The sequence below is a fragment of the Argentina silus genome (genome assembly GCF_951799395.1).
Source record: "Argentina silus genome assembly, chromosome: Y".
NCBI classification, from domain to species: Eukaryota; Metazoa; Chordata; class Actinopteri; order Argentiniformes; family Argentinidae; genus Argentina; species Argentina silus.
This window is the reverse complement of record NC_139654.1, coordinates 3,968,969-3,992,500: the sequence shown is the minus strand read 5'-3', so window position 1 is coordinate 3,992,500 and position 23,532 is coordinate 3,968,969. Positions and strand designations below refer to the sequence as shown.

Genomic DNA, 23,532 nt, shown 5'->3' with positions numbered 1-23,532 from the left:
ATAAATTCATAAAAAGAACCAAACTTCATGAAAAATCAATTTTTTTGTGACTCAAGACTGCCATGACATACATGTTCTTTATAAGTGTATGTAAACTCTTGCATGTGTGTGGGTGTGTGTGTCTAACTGTCATTAATAATAATAATATTATCAAGATTGTGTCACAAAAAATGTGGATCTACTGTTCTTCCCTGTTCCTTGTATATGATTGACATTATATATTAGTAATAGAATGGTGATCAGGAGAAAACTAATAGACAGAGAAGTACAGTAAATAATATCTGTAACTTAGCAAACAAACACAACAGGGTCCATATCCAATCACAAAGCCCCCTCCCTAAATGTCCAACCAATCACTGGGTTTTTCCCTCCTCAGGTCCAAGTCCCGCCCTAATCCACTTAGTCCCAATAGAAAACGGATCCGTCTTTTACAAATTACATTCATGGCATTTAGCATACGCCTTTATCCAAAGCGACTTACAAAAATACATTTGTTTAAGTAAGTGAATCATCTTTCCAACAGTCATCATTAGACAAAGTAATCAATGCTCACACCAGGGGCCATTGGCAGTTGTAATGCCAGTAGGCTATTTTTATTAATTTTTTAAAATTGATTTCATTAGCAGGAGAGAACTTGTACAGCGAGTTAGCAGGGGTGAAAGAGGTCTTGGGGTTGGGGTTGCCCGCTTGGATGTGACCAGTTTTTGAACATCCTCAGGCGAGAGGGGGAGAAATCTGATAAACCAGAGACTGGGTGTTGCACAGTGGGTTTGGGAGGAGAGGTAGCATTGTTGGTGAGAGGTAGAGGGAAGGAGCTGCTAATGTCATCAACCTTCTTTTCAAAATAGGTGACAAAGTCATCGGCAGACAGAGAGGAGGGAGGAGCGGGAGGAGGAGGGTTGAGGAGTGAGGAAAATGTGGAGAACAGTTTTCTTGGGTCAGAGACAGAGGTGTGAATTTTGGGATGGTAGTATAAGGCTTTACCAGCTGATGCAGATGAGGTGTAGTTGAGGAGGAGAGAGAGATAAGGGTCTAGATCATCAAGCTTGCAGGGTTTCAGACAGCCAGGGAGCGCGTGGAGAGGATGGTGCCGGCCTTGATATCTGTGGACAGAGAGAGTCGACGGATGAGGAAAGAGAGGACAGGAGGGTGGAGGAAGCTGCGTCAGTGGATAGAAGAGAGAAAGATTCAACAGAGGGTAGGGCGGTTAAGACAGAGGAAGAAAGAGTGGTGAGTGAGAGGGTGCGCAGGCCGCGACGAGAAGACACAGTGTGGGTATTCTCAGCCAATGTTCTTGTAGACAAGAACCACGTTTCACCGCGGAGGTCAATGTTCTTGTAAACAAGGTCGATCCACCGGTTCTCTGCAACACGTTAGATTTCATTTTGTGGGCTTTTAGACTAAATGGTCGTCGCAGACCCAGGTCACTCCAACCTTTGTACTCCCCCAGGAGGTGCAAATCCTATTGTCTCCCCTCCTCTTGGTAAAGCCTCTTTTTATGACTTTCCATTTCCCCATCAGTCGGACATTTAAAGTCGCATAAAATTCAACATCTATTCTATCAAATACTAAACCATCAATGAAAACATCCAAACAACAACAGACCCTAAACTCTAACCCCCTAACCCTAATGGAAATACTAAACCATCAATGAAAACATCCAACCAACAACAGACCCAAACCCCAAACCCCTAACCCTAACCAACAACAGACCCTAACCCCCAATCCTAACCCGAACCCCAACCCGCAACCTTAATCCTACTTATTTAACCCTTTCGGGACCTCAAACGCGCAGCTGCGTTTTCAGGGGTTTCCAAAATGTTTTGATCAATATCTCAGTGATAATCCGGCGTAGAAACATGGTTTAAATATCCCCTGAGCCCTCCTGTGACATGCCCTCTCACTTACAGACGGAGCTATTAACCTAGGAACAGCTTGGTACAGGCCCTCCCTGCGTAATTGGTGAATTTGGAAGCAGCCTAGCTTGAGTCGCTCAGACACTGCCTTTTACCGTCGTTGATTGGTCAATTCGCACGTCCATCTTCTTCGCTACACGTGACGTCGGCATTGTCGGTATTGACAAACATTTCAGTGACAGTGACAGAGACAGAAAGCAGAGAAGATGTGTTTACAAGGATCCATTAGAAGTCCTTTTTTATATTCTGTCTAGTATTTTATTCATATTGTATGCCATTTCTGTGTAGCTCAGGACTTCATGAATGAATTTCAAGCACCAAAACAATTCATCCACATGGGTAAAGGTATGTTTTCACATGGGATTTGAAACATTTCTGAAAAACGGATTCGAAATGTTCAGGTTTAGGCCTACTTACCTCTTCACACAGTGCTGTTGGGGTAAACATCTATCACAATCAAGAAAGCTGAGTTTGTACTGAAAATATTGATATGAAACACTTGGGTATTATTTTGTATGGAAGTGACTTCAAATTGAGAAAGAATAAATGTATGTAAAAATGGAGAAAATACCCCTGGTCCCCAAAGGGTTAACCTGCAAAGTGAGGCCTTCTCTTTCCCCCCCCATCAGAACAATGTGGGACCTGTCCATGTTTACAACCCTTGACTGATACATGTCTCTCTCTCTCTTTGTCTCTCTCTCTCTCCCTCCCTCTCTCCCTCTCTCCCCCCCTCCCTCCCTCCCTCCCTCTCTCCCTCCCTCCCTCCCTACCTCTTCTCTCCATCCAATCTCTCTCTCTCTCTCCCTCTTTCTCTGTCTTTTTTTCTCTCTCCCTCCCTACCCCCCTCTCTCCCTCTCCCTCCCTCCCTTTCTCCCTCCCTCCCTCTCTCCCTCCCTACCACACTCTCTCCCTCCTTCCCTCTTTCTCTCTCTTTCCCTCCCTTTCCTCCCTCCCTCCCTCCTCTTGCTCTCCGTGCCTCTCTCTCCCTCCCTACCTCTCTCTGCTACTCTACCTACCTCTCTCCCTCCATCCTCTCCCTCCCTCCCTCCCCCACCTCTCTCCCTTTCTCTCTCCCTCCCTCTATCCCTCCATCCTTCCCTCCTCTCCCTCTCTCCCTCCCTCTTTGCCTCCCTCCCTCCTCTTTCTCCCTCCTTCCCTCCCTCTATCCCTCCCTCTATCCTCTCCCTCCCTCTTTCTCTCTCCCTCCTTCCTCTCTCTCCCTCTCACCATCCATCCCTCCCTCTATCAATCCCTCTATCTCTCCCTCCCTCCCACCTCTCCCTCCCTCCCTTCTTCCTCCCTCTATCCTTCCCACTATCCCTCCCTCTATCCCTCTTTTCCTCCCTCCCTACTCTCTCTCCCTCTCTCCCTCAATCCTCTCCCTCCCTCCCTCACCCCCTCTCTCCCTCCTGTCCCTCCCTCTCTGCTTCTCCCTCCCTCCTTCCTCCCTCTATCCCTCCCTCTCTCCCTCAATCCTCTCCCTCCCTCCCTCCCTGCCCCTCTCTCCCTCCCTATCTCTCTCCCTCTCTCCCTCCTCTCCCTCCATCTTTGCCTCCCTCTCTCCTCTCTCTCCCTCCCTCTATACCTCCTTCTCTGCCTCCCTCCCTCCTCTCTCTCATTCTCTCCCTCCCTCCCTCCTTCCCCCCCTCCTTCCCTCCCTCCCTCTATCCTTCCCTCTATCCTCTCCCTCCCTCTTTCTCCCTCCCTCTCTCCCTCCCTCCCTCCTTCCTCTCCCTCCCTCTCTTTCTCCCTCACTCCCACCTCTCTCTCCCTCTCTCCTTCCTCCCTCTATCAATCCCTCTATCTCTCCCTCTCTCCCTCCCTCCTTCCTCCCTCTATCCTTGCCTCTCTCCCTCCCTATTTCTTTTTCTCTCTCCCTCCTCTCCCTCCCTCTCTGCCTCCCTCCCTCCTCTCTCTCCCTCTCTCCCTCCCTCCTTCATCCCTCTATCCTTCCTCTCCATTCCTCCCTCCCACCCTCTATCACTCCCTCCCTTCCTCTCTCCCTCCCTCTTTCTCCCTCTTTCCCTCTCTCTCTCCCTCCCTCCCTCTCTCCCTCCCTCACTCTTTCTCTCTCTCTCTTTCTTTCACTCCCCTCTCTTTTCTCCCTCCCTCCCTCCTCTTGCTCTCCCTCCGTGCCTCTCTCTCCCTCCCTACCTCTCTCTACTACTCTCCCTCCCTCTCTTCCTACCTCCTTTTTCCCTCTCTCCCTCCCTCTCTCCCTCTATCCTTCCTTTCCCCCCCTCACTCCCTCCCTTCCTCTATACCTCCCGACCTGCATCCCTCCCTCCCTCTTTCCTTCCCTCTCTCCCTCCCTCTATCCTCTTTTTCCCTCTATCTTCTCCCTCTCTCTTTCTCCCTCCCTCTATCCCTCCTCTCCCTCTCTTCCTCCCTCCCTCTATCCCTCCTCCCTCTCTTCCTTCATCCCTCCTCTCTCTCTCCCTCAATCCTCTCCCTCTCTCCCCCCCCTCTCCCTACCTATCTCCCTATCTCCCTCTATCCCTCTCTCTATCTCTCCTTCTTTCCCTCCCTCTATCCTCTCCCTCCCTCTATGCTCTCCCTCCCTCCCTCCTCCCTCTTTCTCTCTCCCTCCCACCCTCCTCTCTCTCCCTCTCACCCTCCATCCCTCCCTCCCTCTATCAATCCCTCTCTCCATCCCTCCCTCTCTCCCTCTATCCTCTCCCTCCCACTTTCTCCGTCCCTCTCTCCCTTCCACCCTCCCTCCCTCCCTCTTCTCTCTCCCTCCCTCCCTCTCTCTCCTACTCTCCCTCCCTCGATTCCTCCTCTCCCTCTCTCGCTCCCTCCCTCCCTCCTCTATCTCCCTCTCTCCCTCCCTCCTTCATCCCTCTCACCCTCTATCCTCTCCTTAACTCTTTCTCCCTCTTGCCTCCCTCCTTCCTCCCTCTATCCCTCCCTCCCTCCCTCCTTCCCCCCTCTATCCCCCCCTCCCTCTCTCCCTCCCTCCCTCTCTCCCTCTTTCTCCCTCTCTCCCCCCCTCCCTCTATCCCTCCCTCTCTGCCTCCCTCATTTCTTCCTCTCTCCCTCCCTCCATCCTCCCTCTATCCCTCCCTCTTTCTCCCTCCCTCCTCTCCCTCCCTCCCTCTCTCTCTCTCCCTCCCTCCTCTCTCTATCCCTCCCTCCCTCCCTCCCTCCTTTTCTCTCTCCCTCTTTCCCTCCCTCCCTCTCCCTTTCTCCCTCCCTCTACCCCTACCTCCCCTCTCTCTCTCTCTCTCTCTCTCCCTCCCTCTCCTCCCTTCCTCTTTCTTCCTCTCTCTCTCCCTCCCTCCCTCCCTCCCGTCTGTAGTGAATGGAGTGGATGTTTTCCTGCCACCAGAGCCCAAGACCAGAGCCCAGGACCAGTTCTTCCAATGTGAGTGTGTTTCTCCTGAAGTAGCTGACAGTTTCTCTCTCTCTTTATCTCTCCCTCCCTCCCTCTCTCTGTTCTTCCCTCCTCTCCCTCCCTCCCTCCCTCCCTCCATTGATCCTCTCCACAAACCCTGAGACACAACTAGAGATCTCTAGGAGAGGGAGAGACTCATCAAAGACAGCCTACATATCTGACTCTCCCTCTCTCTCCCCCCTCTCTCTCTCTCTTTCTCTCTCCTCTCTCTCTCTCCCTCTCTCTCTCTCTCTCTCCCTCCATCCCTCTCTCTTTTTATCTTCCTCCGTCCCCCTCTCTCTTCCTCCTTTCTCTCTCTCTCTCTCCCTCTCTCTTTCTTTCTCCTCTCTCTCTCTCCCTCCATCCCTCTCTCTCTCCCTCCATCCCTCTCTCTCTTTCTCTTCCTCCGTCCCCTCCATCCCTCTCTCTCTCTCTCTCTCTCTCCTCTCTCTCTCTCCTTCCCTCCCTCTCTCTCTTTCTCTTCCTCCATCTCTCTCTATCTTCCTCCTCTCTCTCTTTCTCTTCCTCCGTCTCTCTCTCTCTATCTTCCTCCTCTCTCTCTCTCTCTCTCCTCACTCTCTCTCTCTCTCTCCTCTCTCTCTCTCTCCCTCCCTCCCTCTCTCTCTTTCTCTTCCTCCGTCTCTCTCTATCTTCCTCCTCTCTCTCTCCCTCTCTCTTTCTCTCTCCTCTCTCTCTCTCCCTCCCTCCATCCCTCTCTCTTTCTCTTCCTCCATCCCCCTCTCTGTTCCTTCTCTCTATCTCCCCTCTCTCTCTCCCTCTCTCTCTCTCTCTTCCTCTGTCCCACTCTCTCCCCCCTCTCCTCTCTCCCCTCTCTCTCTCTCTCCTCTCTCTCTCTCTTCCTCCGTCCCTCTCTCTCTTCCTCTGTCCCACTCTCTCCCCCCTCTCCTCTCTCCCCTCTCTCTCTCTCTCTCTCTCTCTCTTTCTCTTCCTCCGTCCCCCTCTCTCTTCCTCCTCTCTCTCTTATTCTCCCTCTCTCTCTTCCTCTCTCTCTTCTCTCTCTCTCCCTCCATCCCTTTCTCTCTTTCTCTTCCTCTGTCCCCCTCTCTCTTCCTCCTCTTTCTCTCTCTCTCTCCTCTTTTTCTCTCTCTCCTCTCTTTCTCTCTCTCTCTCCCCCTCTCTCTCTCTCTCTCTCTCTCCCCTCTCCTCTCTCTCTCTTTCTCTCTCCTCTCTCTCTCTCCCTCCATCACTCTCTCTCTTTCTCTTCCTCCGTCCCCCTCTCTCTCTCTCCTCTCTCTCTCTCTCTCCCTCCCTCCCTCCCTCCCTCTGCTCTTCCCCCAGATGCCTGTGAGCTCACACTGGACCCAAACACAGCACACAGACTCCTCTCTCTGTCTGAGGAGAACAGAAAGGTGACACGGGGGAGAGAGGAGCAGCCGTATCCTGATCACCCAGAGAGATTTGACTACTGGCCACAGGTGCTGTGTAGAGAGGGTCTGACTGGGCGCCGTTACTGGGAGGTAGAGTGGAGAGGGGTATGGGCTGATATAGGAGTGACATATAAAGGAATCAGCAGGAGAGGAGGGGGTGATGACTGTGGGTTGAGATACAATGACAAGTCCTGGAGTCTGAGGTGCTCTGATGACAGATACTCCGCCAGGCACAATAATAATAGCACTGTCATACCTGTCCCCTCCTCTGGCTCCCACAGAGTAGGAGTGTATCTGGACTGGCCGGCCGGCACTCTGTCCTTCTACAGCGTCTCCTCTGACACACGGACCCTCCTGCACACATTCCACTCCACATTCACTGAGCCCCTCTACCCAGGGTTTAGGGTTGGGTATGACTCTTCAGTGACCCTGTGTTAACTAGTCTCAGGGAGATCACACTGAACACCAAAGGCTCAAAGATGACGGATCAGAACATGATGCAGTTGGATAGTGGTGTGTTTTCACTGAGATGTTGGATGTACAGATGTTCCCTCTCCCAGTGTGTAGGGTGTAGTGTGTTGTGTGTAGTTATTATTTCTTACTGTATATATATATATTATTATTATTAAAAAATCTGATAGTGAAATAGACTACAGGTACAGAAAATATGTATATATTTGTTTATATATGTTTGTTTGTTTTTGATGGAAATGCAACTGATAGTGAAACAATCCAGATGAATGATTAGATGATCAAATCAGACTGATGATGAACTCTGAGAATAACACAGGAGAGAGTGTCTGTATGTATATAAGAGTTGGTTAGATTGGGTGTTTGAGTTGTGATGCTGGATCACGTTGCTGTGTGTAAGATAGCAGGGAGTGGATGTGAAGACAGCTCTCCTTCTGTCAGTACAACATGGACATGTTCTGTAATTCACTTTCCATAGATCCCTTCACCTGTCTGTCTATCCAACGTACATGTTGTTCCTTCTCCTGTGTGTGTGTGTGTGTGTGTGTGTGTGTAAGAGTTGGTTAAATTGGGTGTTTGAGTTGTGTCACCGAGGGCGAGTCTATTACGGCCTTTTCCCGGCCTGAACACCATTCCCAACGTTCCCCAGTTAAGCACGGCAGGATCGGCCCGAGGTTCGAGAGCAACCTTGGTGAATCACCACGACACGGCAAGAGAAAGAGAAAAAGCTTAGCAGCCGGGGGCCCGACCTGACGAGGGACACCGCGGCTGAGGATGTTCCTGAAACACATTTTATCTTTGATCTATCCTTCAAATAGGTGCAACTGCATAACTGCTTATGAATGATAAGTTGATTCAAATAGGTGTAAACTGCATAACTGCTTATGAATGATAAGTTGATTAAAATAGGTGTGACTGCATAACTTCTTATGAATGATAAGTTGATTCAAATATGTGTAACTGCATAACTGCTTAAGAGGAACTAGAGTGTGAGTGTATGACCCCGTGTCAACATGTCTGCTTAGGCCTCATTGTGATGACGGCATGCTACCAATGAAAGTACTAAGAATATAAGAATACCAATGTTTGATTGCGTAATCTTACTCAGGGATGATTACTGAAGTATTATACTATATTACTAAAGTTTATTTTTGAGGATACAAAGTTTTATCACTGCATACAAGAGGTTATTGTGTAAGGCCTACGGGGGGAAGTAGGTCAGGTAGTGGGAATCCCCAACAAGAAGTACTACTGTGTCCATAATCAAGTATGAGAATGATAAAAATGATTAAGAGTAACAATGTGAAGTATAGAGTGATTACTGGTATTGATTTATGGATATGTTTGATTACTATACTGTTTTACTGTTTGGATGTATTGTTTTGATGAGGTCTTCTAACACTGAGAGTTGAGGGACAGAAAAACTTCCTTAATAGGACTTCCCTAAAAGCACTTCCTTATTTACTTTAGAAGCAAGCTACTTAGCCACTAGATTAGCTTAGCCATGGTTCTAGCTACCCACCAAAAGGGTTAAAACACCGCTTTGTTTGTTTTTTGTAAACAAAGATGATGTCATATGGGAGGTTTTGGATCAGAAGCAGAGTATAAAAAGAGCTTCCTGGAGCAGTACATCGGTCATTCCCCGCTGAGGAACGTTAAAACCTGAAGGACCGGAGCAGGAAGGAGTGTGTTGGATACCTCACCCCGGGGTGAAACTGGAGCTCTCATTGTCTGGTGCCCGAGAGGTTGACCGTAGCCGGAAAGCTGAGACACTCTGCGGGAATCAGAGTCCCTCGGCCAGGGGAGCATAACACCGGCTCTTTACCACAGCCGTGGCGGAAAGAGGAACCGGCTTCACTCGTCGGAGAGGAACTGGGACATCTCTAAATTTCACAGACAAGTAGATCAGGCAGAGTAGGGGTGGAGGTAGAGATTTTATTATTTTCTAATTTTTATCATTTTTATATTTTCATCATTTTAATATTTTAATACTCTGTCTGTAACCCATTTTTATGATAACTTAGCTATGCTGTACTGCTTTAATCCATTATTAAACAATCTAACCTGCATTTAAAGTAACAGTTTTTTAAACTCAATTTTTAAAATGTTTATTTTTATTGAACTATTCCATTCATCATTAGTGTTTTACCTCCTCCTGGTGACCTCCTTTGGGTAAATTGTACTTACCGATAAACACCTTTCCGCAACCACACCAACTTGCACTCATATAAGATTAGAGCAGTCGTTAACCATAGAGGTTACCCACTTCTGTGTACGGTTTTCGGGGGAGTTTTCAGTTCAACTGAAGTGGGTAAAGGAAGTCAATGGAGGAACTATGGGACGTAGACTGTTAACAGCGGAGTGAGTCTAATCCACACCAACCTACACAGGACCTGTTAGGAAGTAGCTTACAGGGTAAGACCCTGCAGGCTGAGGTCCATACCTGTTAGTCGGAGGGTTGGTCCGGGGTACCTGTACAGGGCCTGACTGCCGGGAGACAGTAGTTGAATCACTAGCAGTTGAATCACTAGCAGTTGAATCACTAGCAGTTGAATCACTAGTAGTTGAATCACTAGTAGTTGAATCACTAGTAGTTGAATCACTAGCAGTTGAATCATCACTAGCAGTTGAATCACTAGTAGTTGAATCACTAGTAGTTGAATCACTAGTAGTTGAATCATCACTAGTAGTTGAATCACTAGTAGTTGAATCATCAGTAGTTGAATCACTAGTAGTTGAATCACTAGTAGTTGAATCACTAGTAGTTGAATCACTAGTAGTTGAATCACTAGCAGTTGAATCACTAGTAGTTGAATCATCACGAGTAGTCGAATCACGAGTAGTTGAATCACTACACAGCAAAATCGACAGGCTCAAATGTTAATTTCAACACTTTTAAAGTGTCCGGAGGGGTCCACTCCCCACAGAATGAATTGAACACTTTTGAAAGTGTTGCCATGTTTACACTATAATAGAGTTAATATCAACTCTTTCTATAGTTGAAATTTAACACTGGTTAACATTTACCAGTGTTACATGTTTTCAACTCCATTGCTTAGTGTTAGAAATTAACTCTCTCAGTGTGATTTGAATTTCTATAAAAGGAGTTGCCTCATTAACACTATAAAGTCAAAATATGCTACTATACAATTAAAATAAAACATTTAAATATTTCAATAATTCGGTAATAAACCAATTAAAAATAAGAATGACATACAAGTTGATTGCTTTATAAAAAACATGTTTTATTTTGTTATCATCCAGATCTTGATGGCAGATAAATGGCAGACAAAACAAAGACAATTTAAATGTCCACGTTACACTGGCTCCCTTCTGTCGGTAAGCAAAGGTACAAAGTAAATATGCATGGTTTTTATTACTAAGCATTTCATCACATCTTATTTACAGATGGAATGAACGAAATTAGATGATGTATGTCGCAGAATAGTACCAGACTTTGAGGCTTATTTATTCAAAATAAAAAAATAAAAATAATGTAACAACTTCACTGCGACAACTTTGTGACAGAAGTGCAATCTGTATTTACTGAGAACTTTTCTACATATAAGAATAGGGCACTATGTATGCTTTGTGACTATTCTCATTAGAGCACTGCTTGTCAAATGGTTTGAAATGAGTCAGTTCATCCACGCAGATAACAGAAAACTCATCCATTTGGTCTTCTATACAGTAGGCATTAAAGTGGTCATCATAGTACATTGTTTCTACATTACAGGCTATTATGAAAGCACGCTCTCCGTATATAATAATTTCACAGATATTTTTGAAAGCAGGGAGATCATCGGTACATCCAGTGCATATGAACAAATCAACCTGGTACTCAGTACCATCATTTCTGACCCAGTTGGTGCTTGAAACACTTGAACATGCTTCTAAATATAATGTCTGACTAAGTTCTTCCCCACCTTGCAAGGTGCTGATTGTTTTTGATGTTGTAGGACCAAATTCAAATCGTCTAAAACAATAATTTTCAAATTGAAACACCAGTTGGCGCTGATGCTGTTTCACCAATGATTTGGTGAGATTTTTGAAATCTTTACCACATCTTTTGAAAAATGTGTGTTTGGCTTCAAATCGCATGCACCACATATGGATAAGAGGGCCAATTTGTTGTATGCATCTCGGATAGTGTATCATCAAATGGTGCTTGGGGATCAACTTCTTGTCGAGAAACAATGCTTTGAACAGAGTATGGTGATCACAGATCAGATGTTTCAAGTAAGATACCATCCCATCAGTTATGGTGTAGGAAAACACTATATTGACTATCTGTATTAGAAGCAGAAGAAAGTTCCAGTGACTGTTATCCCTTTCAATGACATCACCCAATATAAGTGGAATGTTGCGCAGAAGACACCATGACTGGACGGCATTCTGACCCAGGTGTTTGCTCTTATCATCCATCTTTAACCCACTTGGTTTGTTTTTATGTTCTGTGTAACCGTAATTAAAGCTCTGTATCCTGTCTGACAATGAGTTCAAAGAGACATAGCCCTGTTTAACAAGGTACTCAAAAACCAGCTTAAGTTCATACTGTACCACACCCTCTAGCAAATCATGCATTATATCACCAGCATAGTTATCAGTGTTATGGAAATACTCTAATGAATTGAGCACACATGACTTTTTAACATCATTTAACCCTCCTATTATGTTCAAATAAAGTTACAACTTTGATGTTTCGGGTCAATTTGACCCGAGCAATGTAAACATGCAGAAAATGATTTTAACTGAAAGTCTTAACCAAGTTTCTATCTCAGCAACTTTAGGCCTTCCTACTGACCATCTTTATAGCCCAGTAAATAATACATGACTGCCCCCAACCTCCCCTTATACATCAAGTATTGATTGTATATGACTATTACGAAATATGCAAATCACTGTACTATCTCATTCATTGACCTAAAATGAAAAACAAATTATGTTTTGATGTTTGCAGGGCTTTATGTTGATATTAAATGCTCATTAAAGAGTTCAAATGCAGATTGTATGTCTTGTATATGACTGCTAGCATATCTGGTGGGGCCTGGAACCATTTTGATGACATTAGCTGCAGTCAGTCTACCCTGTCTTGTAACTGGGGATCCAGACCATAGGAGCTTTCCATTTTTGGATGTCATGTTAGTTCTTGGTGGTTGAGATATGACAAGGGGGTTTATTTGTGTTTGAGAAACTACAGGAGGGTCAGAATGTCCTATCTCACTGGCTTCATTCTCATCAGAGGAGGATGCCGCATAATCAGGGTCCTCCTCAACATTATCCTCTGTCTCAGACACATCCTCATCTATATCACTTCCATCCTGAAAGATCTGTGACAGAACCTCAGTTGCAGCAAATCTTTTCCTCTGTCTGGTGGTCATTTTCAAAATGTTTAGTTGAGGCACAAATGCAAAGAGAAATGGTTTAGAGGGCTGTGTGTGCAGCCCTGTGTGTGCAGCCCTTATTATAAGGTTGTCCCCATGTTGCATGAATTATCAAACTTCTCGCGGGAACTATGTTTGCCCCATCCTATATACTGCGAGAATTATCAGTGTTGTTGTGGGAACAATGTTTGCCCCACCCCACATACTGCGAGAATTATCAGAGTTCCCGCGGTTATATGTTTGCCCCACCCCCCATGCTGCGAGAATGATCAGAGTTGTTATGAGAACTGTCATAGTTGTTATGAGTCCTGTCAGATTTCTCGCGGGAAATTTGTCTTCCCTCTCTCATTACTTCTTGAATGATCAGAGATCTCGTGGGAACTGTTTTCTCCTCACAGACACACACACACACACACACACACGGATGGACACGCACACAGACAGACACACACACACACACACACAAGGAAGGACACACACACAGGCACACACACACACACACACACACACACACACACACACACACACACACACACAAATGAACGTGTAGGTGCCCTCAGTATCATCCAACACAACAAAAACGAGATAGAAATCAGGGTTTTATAGAACAATAGTGCTAGGGGTCAAAATGACCCTAACACGACCGATGCGTACAAAATGTGTACAGGACATTTTTTTATTTTTTTTGGGTTAATTTCATGTTTCCCTTGTTTACCCCATAAAGTTAGGAAAAGTCATAAAAAATCTAGCTGAAAAAAGTATGTTAACCATGTTTTTAGAGACAGTAAACATTGAATTGGGTCAAATTGACCCCTAACATAATAGGAGGGATAATGACCGCAGTTCAGGATTTTCATTGAGTGCCCTACAATGTTCAGTATGAAAGATTCCACAAACCCCAACAAGCTATTTAAAGCCAGATTATCTCCTGTTACTTGAATTACTGAGCCAAACAATGGTTGTTCAAAACAAGGAAGCTGTATTCCTTCGGTTTCTAAGATTTTCAGGTCATCAATAAGAGGCTTTAGTGTCACATCAAAACCATATGTCTTCAGATCTTCAGTGTAGAATAGAGCTGCAAGATGTACATTCATCAGTACTGAGTTACACTTGGGTGGAAGATTTTTTAGAGTAAAGTAGACACCCCCAATTTTGTGTATTACCTTCTTGGAACCTAGAGAGTTAGCAGTTTCAAAATCGTCGTAATAGAGTAGAATCTGTAAAGCATGCTTTTGCTGTGAGAACAGGGCATGGTTTTGGAAATATGACCCATCATTGATGTCTTTGTAAATACCATTTTCACTTTGTTTGTCCTGTAAAAAGCTCTCTCTTACTTGGCTGTTTTTGAATATGGATTTGAGTGTACCCAGAATCGGCACATACATGCACTTGTTTGTTACAGGAACCTGATTGTAGACACCTGTAGTTCTATCTCTGCGCAAATCCAGTATAACCCCAAGGACATATTCTTTAGGTTCAACAATTTCCCATTTTTCATTGTAATATTTATACCTCTTTGCCCCCGTGTTTAATTCTGAAAAAGGATTACCTAATTGATCAAAACAGTGCTCTATTTTTTGAGAAATGTCTGAACTCTTAGTTTCAGGGGAAACCGTTTTGAGAACTGCTACTCGTGCTTGGCTTTGGACGTCATTAACGACTTCTTCCATTGAACAAACACTTGTTTGGACAGCACTTTCAGGGAGACCTGATGCTTGCAGATGTGCAACAATTGATCCACACATTGAAGATAGCTGACTTGTTACTTCACAAAGCTTTGTTGGTACCGGTGGAATCTGCAAAGTGGCAACAACAGTTGGGCGATCACTTGAACATTCCGCCTCACATTCTTTCTGAGTGGCAACATCCTGATTAGTATCAACCTCTTGATCCATGCTGTGACTATGCACCTTGTTGAGGTGCTTTCGGAAGCCACTTTTATTACTAAATGATAATGGACAACCTAGCTCTCCACATTTTAAACGTAACGTTTTGCCAGGATATAGACCATGTTGAAATTTTAGATGTTGGCAAAGAACCAAAAAAATGTTGTGGTGCGCTTTACATACAAAACATGTGAACATCTTGAAGGCTGTTTATAAATGCAGTCCTCTCGCTGCAGCAGTCTTGCTCTAAGTTCTTTAACACGACGTGGGCTCTACTTTGCTCTTCTGATATCGATATTGTAAATTGTGGTTTGGATAAATGTGTAGAAATTACAAAGAGCTTCGTCATATGAAAGACTGAAGACGTAGTGAGTTTTGAACAGTTCATCAAAAGCTGCCACTGATGTATGTGCCTTGCATGGTATCGGTTTTCGGTCGATAACAAGGTAGAACCGTTGGATATCATTCCTTTGCTCACCGATGCAGAGGAGGAATGGTTGTTTTGTGTCAGCAGTCTCAAGGAAGGTAGTCACACTGGCTCCTTCCTGTAGGTCAGAAAAGGGACAAAGTAAATATGAAAATTAAACTCTTTGCATGGTTTTTTTATCACCAAGCGTTTCATCACAGCTTATTTACAGATGGAATGAACAAAATGAAATGATGTATGTCTCAGAATTCCAAAATAATCTGCCCCTCAAAGTGCACATCTGAGGTTTAAAAATTAACTTTTGCATACCTTAAGATATCTCACAAGATGGCTGGCTGCTTGAGCTGAACTGATCTTGGCTGTTTTTTTCTGTCCTCTTGAGGTCGGAGGGAGCAGATGCAGAAGCAAAAGGATTGATGACATATCACTGTCCCATCCTAAAGACATCACAAAAGAATGAAGTTAGACACTAATGAACACTAATGAACTAATGAACACTAATGAAATATTTTGGAAATACAAAACCGTCTTTACTGACCGTGGTTTTCCTCAGGTTGAGGTTCAGTTCCTGACAGAAGCTCAACAATGTACTGATTTGGTGGAAGAGTCTTGCAGTCTGCGATGACTTTTGGCTTGAAGAATGTTGACCACTTTGCCAGGAATTTCTGAGACACTTCGTCACCAAACATCATGGAGAAATCCTGGTCGATCTAAAAACAAGGAGACAATATTTTGATATACAGATTTAAGTATAGATGACAAAGGGAAATGGTGGGGTCAAATACTGAAACTACTACAAAAGCTAAAGATTTTCTTACCAATCCAGGCACATCAAGGAAACGAAGGAACACATCCAGGACTGATGATGATGCATCCTCATCATGGACCATCTTCTGTCGATACTCAAAAGTCACTCTCATTTTGTCTCTGACCACAGATTCATCAGTTGAATGTCTGATTGTAGATATCGCCTCCCTGCACTCCTCACCAAATAGCTGTTCACAGGCCAACAAAGATTCTCGTCTGGCTTTTGGACCATCCTGAATAACTGTCTTGGAATGACCCCGGGAGCCAGCAGAGGTGTTGCGTTGAACCGTCTTGATCCTCCATGCAATGTAGCCAGTGTTACCCTCAGGATCATAGTAGTGTTCCTGTTTAAGACAACAAAACTAAGGCACACATATTCATATAAATTACTCAACACAATAAGTTTAGACACTGACAATATACAACTTTACAAAAACTAGTGGGAAATACAAGGCTGAGAAACCTATATACTCATCTGAAACAGGATTTAAATACAAACAAGGAAACTAAAAAGGGAAGAAAGTATAGAAAATACAATGGTTTGGGTTTTCACATAGAAAACAAGAACTTGCATATCCTTGTTTGGAGAATGGATCTTGGAGGTAAGGAAAAAGTGTCACAATTCCCAGTGCATAATTGGTTCTCACACTTGGCGGTGGAATCCTCCTTTCAAAACAAATCATAGTTTATGCTTGAGCCCACCTTGTAAGTGTGTATGTTTTGCAAGGGAGAGAAGATGGAGATACATTCTTACCTATGTAACTCCATCATATCTGCAACCAGGATGTTCACCATCTGTTTACGTGTTGCATCCGATAGTGTTGTCGTCTTGTCATACTCCTTAAAGATTTCTCACCCTTCTGATTGGCCCTCAGAACATGTTCAACTTTCTGACAAAACATGTTACAATGGAGGCTTGTAAGGAAGCTTGCTTATGGAAATTTAAAAGAGGATTTTTGTGATTTCTTTCCCCCAAAAAAACAATTCACTTTTCTATGGCATTCCTTTATACAGAATACCCAATATTCTTCTGCAGATATATATTTAAAGATATTATCAATAATAAAAATGACTTAATTGAGGATTTTAAATGTATTTATTCAAAGCTTACCTGTTTTGCTTCATATTGATCCATTAACCCTGATGGGTTCCTCCTCTTTCTTGTGGACTCAAGGACAATTGTAGAATCAGATGAAGCTGGGGATAGTGGAGTCTCCACCACTACCAAGGATGAATGGGATGAAGCTGGGGACAGTGCAGTCACGACAGATGAGAATGCCTCATTTTCGACCAGCTGAACATCCAGATCTACAAAATGGCAGACAAAATTAATGTAAATGTACATGTATTCATCAGTAACAAAAGCATTAAAACAAATAAATGGAAGAATTATTATTATTTTATTTTTTTTACGGTATAGTACGGTATATTATCTTTTACACATTGGATAAATAATATGGATGGATAATATGTGTGCCAAAGATAATGATCAATAGAATATCAAATGATAACAGTTTGAGGCCTCCAAAATGATAATGACAATATTTGACAAAACACTATGTGCCTCTCAGGATTCACACTGCCTGTGATACCTCATCAAAACCCCTGCCTTTTCAAGTACGTTCCTTACCTACTGGAAAAGGGACCATGAAGGTCAAGACACCTGACTTTACAAGCTCATCGAAGACATCTCGACCCACCTCTGTTCCTGACACATCAGTCAAGCTTAGCTCGCCCCCACTGAAACTCTCTTCCACACTAAACTTCTCTGTTACTAGGAGAATCAAAAGTACAGTACATTGCATTAATACAATATTAATCTATTTGCTGATAAAACAGTTTGTGTAATACCTATGGGACACTAGCACCTGCAAACTAATCACTGTATTTACAGAATATTTAAGATTGTATGTTCAACTACAGTGATAACATTAAATGCAAAACTATTTCCATAAATAAACTACAAACTTTCTTGAAGGAACTTCTTGAATATTGAAAGACTTGATCAGTCTGTGGAACTCTAATGTATTCCTGCACTCCTCGGATCTCCACTTTAACCAGCATTTCCTGTAAAAGGATATAATTAAATAACTATTTGTTAATCAAGCCAGGCCAACACAGTCCAAATAGGAGCCAGAATCATAATGCCTCTGTAAAACATGACAGTGCTTACCAATGTGAAGAGAGTGAAACAAGGTGAGGTTTACCGCCTGCTGTGAATAAAAAAATAAAAACATAAGTGTCAAGATTAAGAATATGCCGCACTGCACATTGCAGTGATACTGAGGTAGTTTTTATATGAAGAACTTATATCATTTATGTAAAGTCATCCTTTCTACAAACCTTAAAATCCTTTTGAATTTGCACAGTAGCCTATTATTGAAAACTACAATTGATTTGTGACCAACAAGCCATCGATTTACAGGAGAATCATGAAACAATGAGGATTTTCACCATGCATGTGCCTGTTGCTTTTCATTCATTTTGAGGAGAAAACATCTCCTAGCTGCTCCACTAACTATTCCAAGTAAAAAGTTGAAACGTTTTCTGCGGGTCTGATACCCACAATTGAAGTTACAGATATGAACAGTCCTCATATCAGGATTTTGCAATACCAAGTCCTTTGCTGGACAGCAACACAGCTAACACGTGGAGGAATGTTCTCACCTAGCCAATTTGCTAATGTGAGCAGTTAGCTAACACAAACGATAGCGAAAATGATGTAACTTAACCTACACTGCCAAACGTTAGAAACTCAACGAGAATTACCATAAGCTTACAGTAACACTTAATAATCAGAAAAGGTATATTAGTAGAAGAAACAAACACTAGGTAGCTGGCTAACATAGTCCTGGCTAAGCTTGAGTAAAAACTGCAGTCTAAACATCATACCAATGTCTAAATACGTATTTGCATAACAATATCACTCATGGTCATCTATTTAAATGTATGTTTTAAGTCGCTTTGGACAAAGGCGTCTGCTAAAAACCAAAAAATGTAAATGTAATTAACGGTTACTTACCGCCACCATGCAAAAAGTGAAATGGCCGATTTCTTTCACCTGCCGTGGATTCCAGAGAGGGGAGGAGGGAGGGGTGGGGTCATTCACTCCTCACACTCTAGGCGTTGACATTCTAATGTCTGTGGGTGGGGCTCACCGCAAGGCAAGCTTTACACTGGAGGTGTTCAAATTAAGTGTCGGAGATCTTCAATGTGACACTATGACAGTTGATTTCAAGAAAACGGTTATAACACTCCATTTTGACACCAACTCTTTCATGCTACAGTGTGAAATCGAACAGATTAGACAACATACAGAGTTAGATCAACTCCAAGTAGAGTGAGATTGACTCAATTCTCATTAACACCAGAAATTTAACTCTGCTGAATTTGCTGTGTAGTTAGTTAACATGACCACCTTGCAGTTCCTTAACATCAAGGAGGAATGAAAGATCGCTTGTGTCAGTCCCAGCTAGCGTCCCAGCTAACGTCAAGGCTAACATTTACACTTACATTTACATTTTACATTGACATTTACATTTATGGCATTTAGCAGACGCCTTTATCCAAAGTGACGTACAACAAATACATTTGTTTAAGTAAGTGAATCATCTATCTATCAGTCATCATAAGATAAATTAATCAATGCTCACACCAGGGGCTATTGGCAGTCGTAATGCCACTAGGCTAATTTTCTTTTCTAGGGGTAGAGTTCGGGGTTATGCGGTAAGGGTTAGGGTTGGGGTTGTGGTTAGGGTTAGTATAGGGGGGGTAGTGAGGGTGAAGCGGTCTTTAGGGTTGGGGTTAGGGTTAGTATAGGGGGGGTAGTGAGGGTGAAGCGGTCTTTAGGGGTAGGGTTCAGGGTTATGGGGTAAGGGTTAGGGTTGGGGTTAGGGTTAGTATAGGGGGGGTAGTGAGGGTGAAGCGGTCTTTAGGAGGGACTGTTAAGATGTAGCTTGAAGAGATAACATACCAGCTAGCCTCTCAGCGATGACACTGACAACTGGCTGACACAGGCTGGGGAGAGCGATCGCTGATGGGGGGAAGCAACATCAGACCCCGGGCCTTCATCGTGCTTTTCCACAATGACCAGGATAAGGAACGCATTTTCGGGAAGAGAAGGGAGGATCTACTCGATCGCGGGCGCAAGATCTCTCTCTACCCCGACTTCAGCGTAAGTCTGTCCCGGAGACGCACATCCTTCAACGACGTCAAAGCCAAACTCTACAAGAGGAATATTGGCTTCGGGCTCCTGTACCCCGCTCGCCTCCGCATTGACTTCGATGGACAGACATCTTACTTTGACTGCCCTGCTGCTGCTCAAGCTTCCTACGATTTCCACTGGCAAGTCTGATATGTATAAACCATCAACGAGGGATTGGTACGGTAAACAAGGACTGAGTCATACCATATAATTATATGTTTATACTGTTGGGACTTTTCCATAAGTGTGGCTACTGCCAGAACACTCATTTTTAACTGCTCACAACGGCTCATGCCGATTGTGTTTAAATGCAGACAGTCTCTTTATGGCAATGTCACATTTGGACTGGTAATTCTCAGTTGCGTTTCTCGGCACGGCCAAGACACACTGAGTTTTTATTTAATGTAATTGTTTTATATACCCTTGGTTTGAATGTAGTTATTTAACACTAATCTCTTTTTGATTTGAATTGCAGTACTCTGGTCCCCTTATCAATCCCTCACGCTGTGTTGGAATGATGTTTCTGCCCCTGCTGTGTCACACAATACTACTGGTCATGTGCTCATGTTTAATGTGGTTTGTTTTGCTACACCCACTAACTTAGGGAGCCGTGCTCTCAGTGGATAGAACAGCCTATCAGTTCTAGTTTAGATTAGGCTGTAGAGAATGGATGCACCGGTGGTCTTTCACTGTATACCTGTGGCTCTCATTGTTTGGGAAAGAGAACCTAGGATGGTTATCTGTGTTCTGTTGTCTTCATTGTGTGTTAGTTGGTTGTTCAGGGTTTTTGTTTTCTTCTTCTTTTCCCTCTCTCTCCTCTTGTTGCCTCTGGCTACTGTATCTGTGAACTCATGGTGTCCGTAGAGCTCTACGCTGTACTATGTACTAGGGGTTGGCTCAGGTGCTATCTCCCACTCTGCCTTTATACCAGCTCCCCCAAGAATCTTCATGGGAGAGCCTTTTTAAGCTCTCTCCTACTCAGAGGCGGTTTATATCTGGTATTTCAAAACACCATGTCTTTGAATGCTGACACAGTCTCCAAGTCAAAGTCCCAATGGGAGGAGGAACTGGGTGTGGAGCTGACGGAGGACTGGTGGGAGGTGGCATTGGACATGGTGAATTCTTCATCATCATGTGCTCAACTTAGTCTGATCCAGCTAAAGTTGGTGCATAGAGCTCATTTCAGTAAATCCAAACTACATTTTTTACCTGACTACTATTTACCCTGACTCTGATCCCAAATGTGATCATTGTGGAAGTCTACAGGCAGACCTCTCACATATGTTCTGGTCTTGCCCAAAGCTTGAAACATATTGGTCTTCGATCTTTGGTGTATTCTCGACATTGCTGAAAAATTGTGGACAACCTTGCCCGTTACTGGCTATTTTCGGTGTGTCTGCTGAACCTTTCCCTTGAAACTCCAACGAGGCTGACATGATTGCTTTCACATCGGTGCTAGCCAAGCCAATACTCCTGACTTGGAAGTCGCCTACTTCCCCCTCATTCTCTGCTTCGCTGACAGATTTGATGTCTTTTTTGCATTTAGAAAATATCAAATTCACACATGGAGGGTCTGACAAGCGATTCTTAAAAAAGTGGCAACCCTTTGTCTCGTACTGTAATGGCTTACCTGTTCTTCCTTCGGACTGAGTACCTATGTCTCTGTATGATGGTGTTGGCCTGTGGCTGATGGCAATGTGCTCCTTGGCCACATGACCATATTTTGACAGGCTGAACCAGAGGTTTTCTAGTTTTTGTTTTGCTTTAATTATTATTATTATTTTTTTTATTAACTTATTTTTCTTTTAAATGTGATGTGTTTTGTTGTTGTTGTCATCTTTGTTGTTGTTGTCGTGGGGTTGGGAGGGGTGGTGGGGTAGGCGGGGGAAAAGAAAATGTAAAAGGAAAGAAAAATTGTGATATTAACCTGGCGCTGTGTCCATTGTGCTTTTCACCAATAAAAAGATGTTTAAAAAAAAAAAGTGGGGGAGGGGATTTCAGGGATTGCCCCCCCCGCCGCCCTTCCAGAACAGTGTACAGCAGTGGTTATAGATAAGATCACTAAATAACTTCATAGGATTTAGGAGTTTTTGCAAAGAATTACCTATCTCACTTCAAAACTGTACTGCATATCAATTTCCTGGATCCCCTATGTTCAATCATTGTCATTTCTCTCACTGTGCAGACACATTTGGAAAGCACAACAAGAGTTGAAGCAGCTACCTTCTGCTCATGGGGTATGTCTCCTACCATTACACCACCAAGCTACTCACAACCAACACACATTTCTTCAGCAGAGAAAAAACAAACCCAAACAACTTGTTTTCTTCCTTTTATCACACTGAGCTCAAATGCACAAATGTTGTCAACAAGTCACTCAACAAGTTGAATTGAGTCCATCTTAAATCAAGGATAATAGTTACAACTATCCTTGTACTCAGACTCAATTCAACTTGTTTCAGACATTTTAAATCCAATTTTTGCATTTTAGCAAATTTTAAGAGTGTCATATCAAAGGGTCTGAACACTTCTCTACATGAGATATTTCTGTATTTCAAAATGTTTAAAAAAAGTGTTTCTGCTTTGTCATTATGGGGTATTGTGTGAGGATTGATGGCAAAAATAAATAAACGTAATCAATTTTATCTACCAGGTTATTTTATTTATTTACACATGATTCTATCTTTTCACATGGTCATTTCAGTCCATTATGGTATATTGTGTATTATTTCTGGTGTACATGCAAACAAGACATGCCTCTCTGACATGTGGAGAGTCAACATGAGGACACATGGCTCTTTGTTTCACAAACACTTTGTTTATATGGACATCATCATCATCATCATCATCATTGTAGTAAATGAAGGAACTTGACTCCAGGGTTAGTTCAGGCTAGTAGACTAGTGCTGCCTTTATCAGAATGAGAAGGAGGAGGCAGAAGGTGAGAGTTACTGTCATTACTACCAAAACACAGAGGCACTTGGGGGGAAATGAGGTTTGTGAGTTGTGGTTGGTCCATGGGAGAATAGAAGAGGGAAATAAACTATACATGTTAACATAAAGCATGATGGCCGACAGTACCAACTAGAAGAAGACTGAACTGTAAAGGAATGTAACAATCAATATAAAACAACAGAGGCTTGAATGTTACAAGTACAGGAAATTATCAATACAATTAAACAGTTAAATGTGTCTCCCCTCATCCTCTCTGACCACACACACAGACACACACACAGGAGAAGTACCTGTAGTCTATTTCACTATCAGATGCATTTTTTAATAATATATATATATATATATTGTGGCGCCCGCCCCGTGCCTAAGCCCATGCGCGAGTGTGGGACGGTGGTAAATGGAGTATATATCTCGCCTCGCTTTGTCTCTGCTGTTTCTGCTGTCCCTCTCTTGCCCCGTGTTGTCTTTGGCAGGACCATGTATGGAGTTCCTGCGCCCCAAGTGGCCACAGCTGCAACCAGTGGAGATAATCACCGTATGCCCATACATGGAGTTCCTGCTCATCAAGGCACAGCTGAAGGGCATCAGCAGGAGCAGCAGAGACCCTACAAAAGGAGCCAACAGAGCACCCGGTTTTGGAGAGTAGCTACGGCGAAACACGGAGGAGTTGATGAGAGAGAGAGTAAGCAAAGTCACCGTTGTCCTGTGTATGATCCCT

At 43.6% G+C, this 23,532-nt stretch overlaps 2 protein-coding genes across 2 annotated transcripts in view; one reads left to right on the top strand and one right to left on the bottom strand.

Moving 5' to 3' along the window:
- LOC310823933 (tripartite motif-containing protein 16-like) overlaps positions 1-7,234 on the top strand; it is a gene marked incomplete at its 5' end in the record, with an annotated part of 11,315 nt that extends 4,081 nt beyond the window's left edge. Inside the window, 2 exons of the mRNA XM_083696873.1 lie at positions 5,218-5,283; positions 6,592-7,234. Coding sequence (XP_083552999.1) covers positions 5,218-5,283; positions 6,592-7,118 — 593 coding nt within the window. The 3' untranslated portion in view covers positions 7,119-7,234. The remainder of the gene's footprint in view (positions 1-5,217; positions 5,284-6,591) is intronic.
- LOC310823733 (uncharacterized protein) overlaps positions 1-23,532 on the bottom strand; it is a 566,003-nt gene that overhangs the window by 269,275 nt on the left and 273,196 nt on the right. The window lies entirely within an intron of this gene.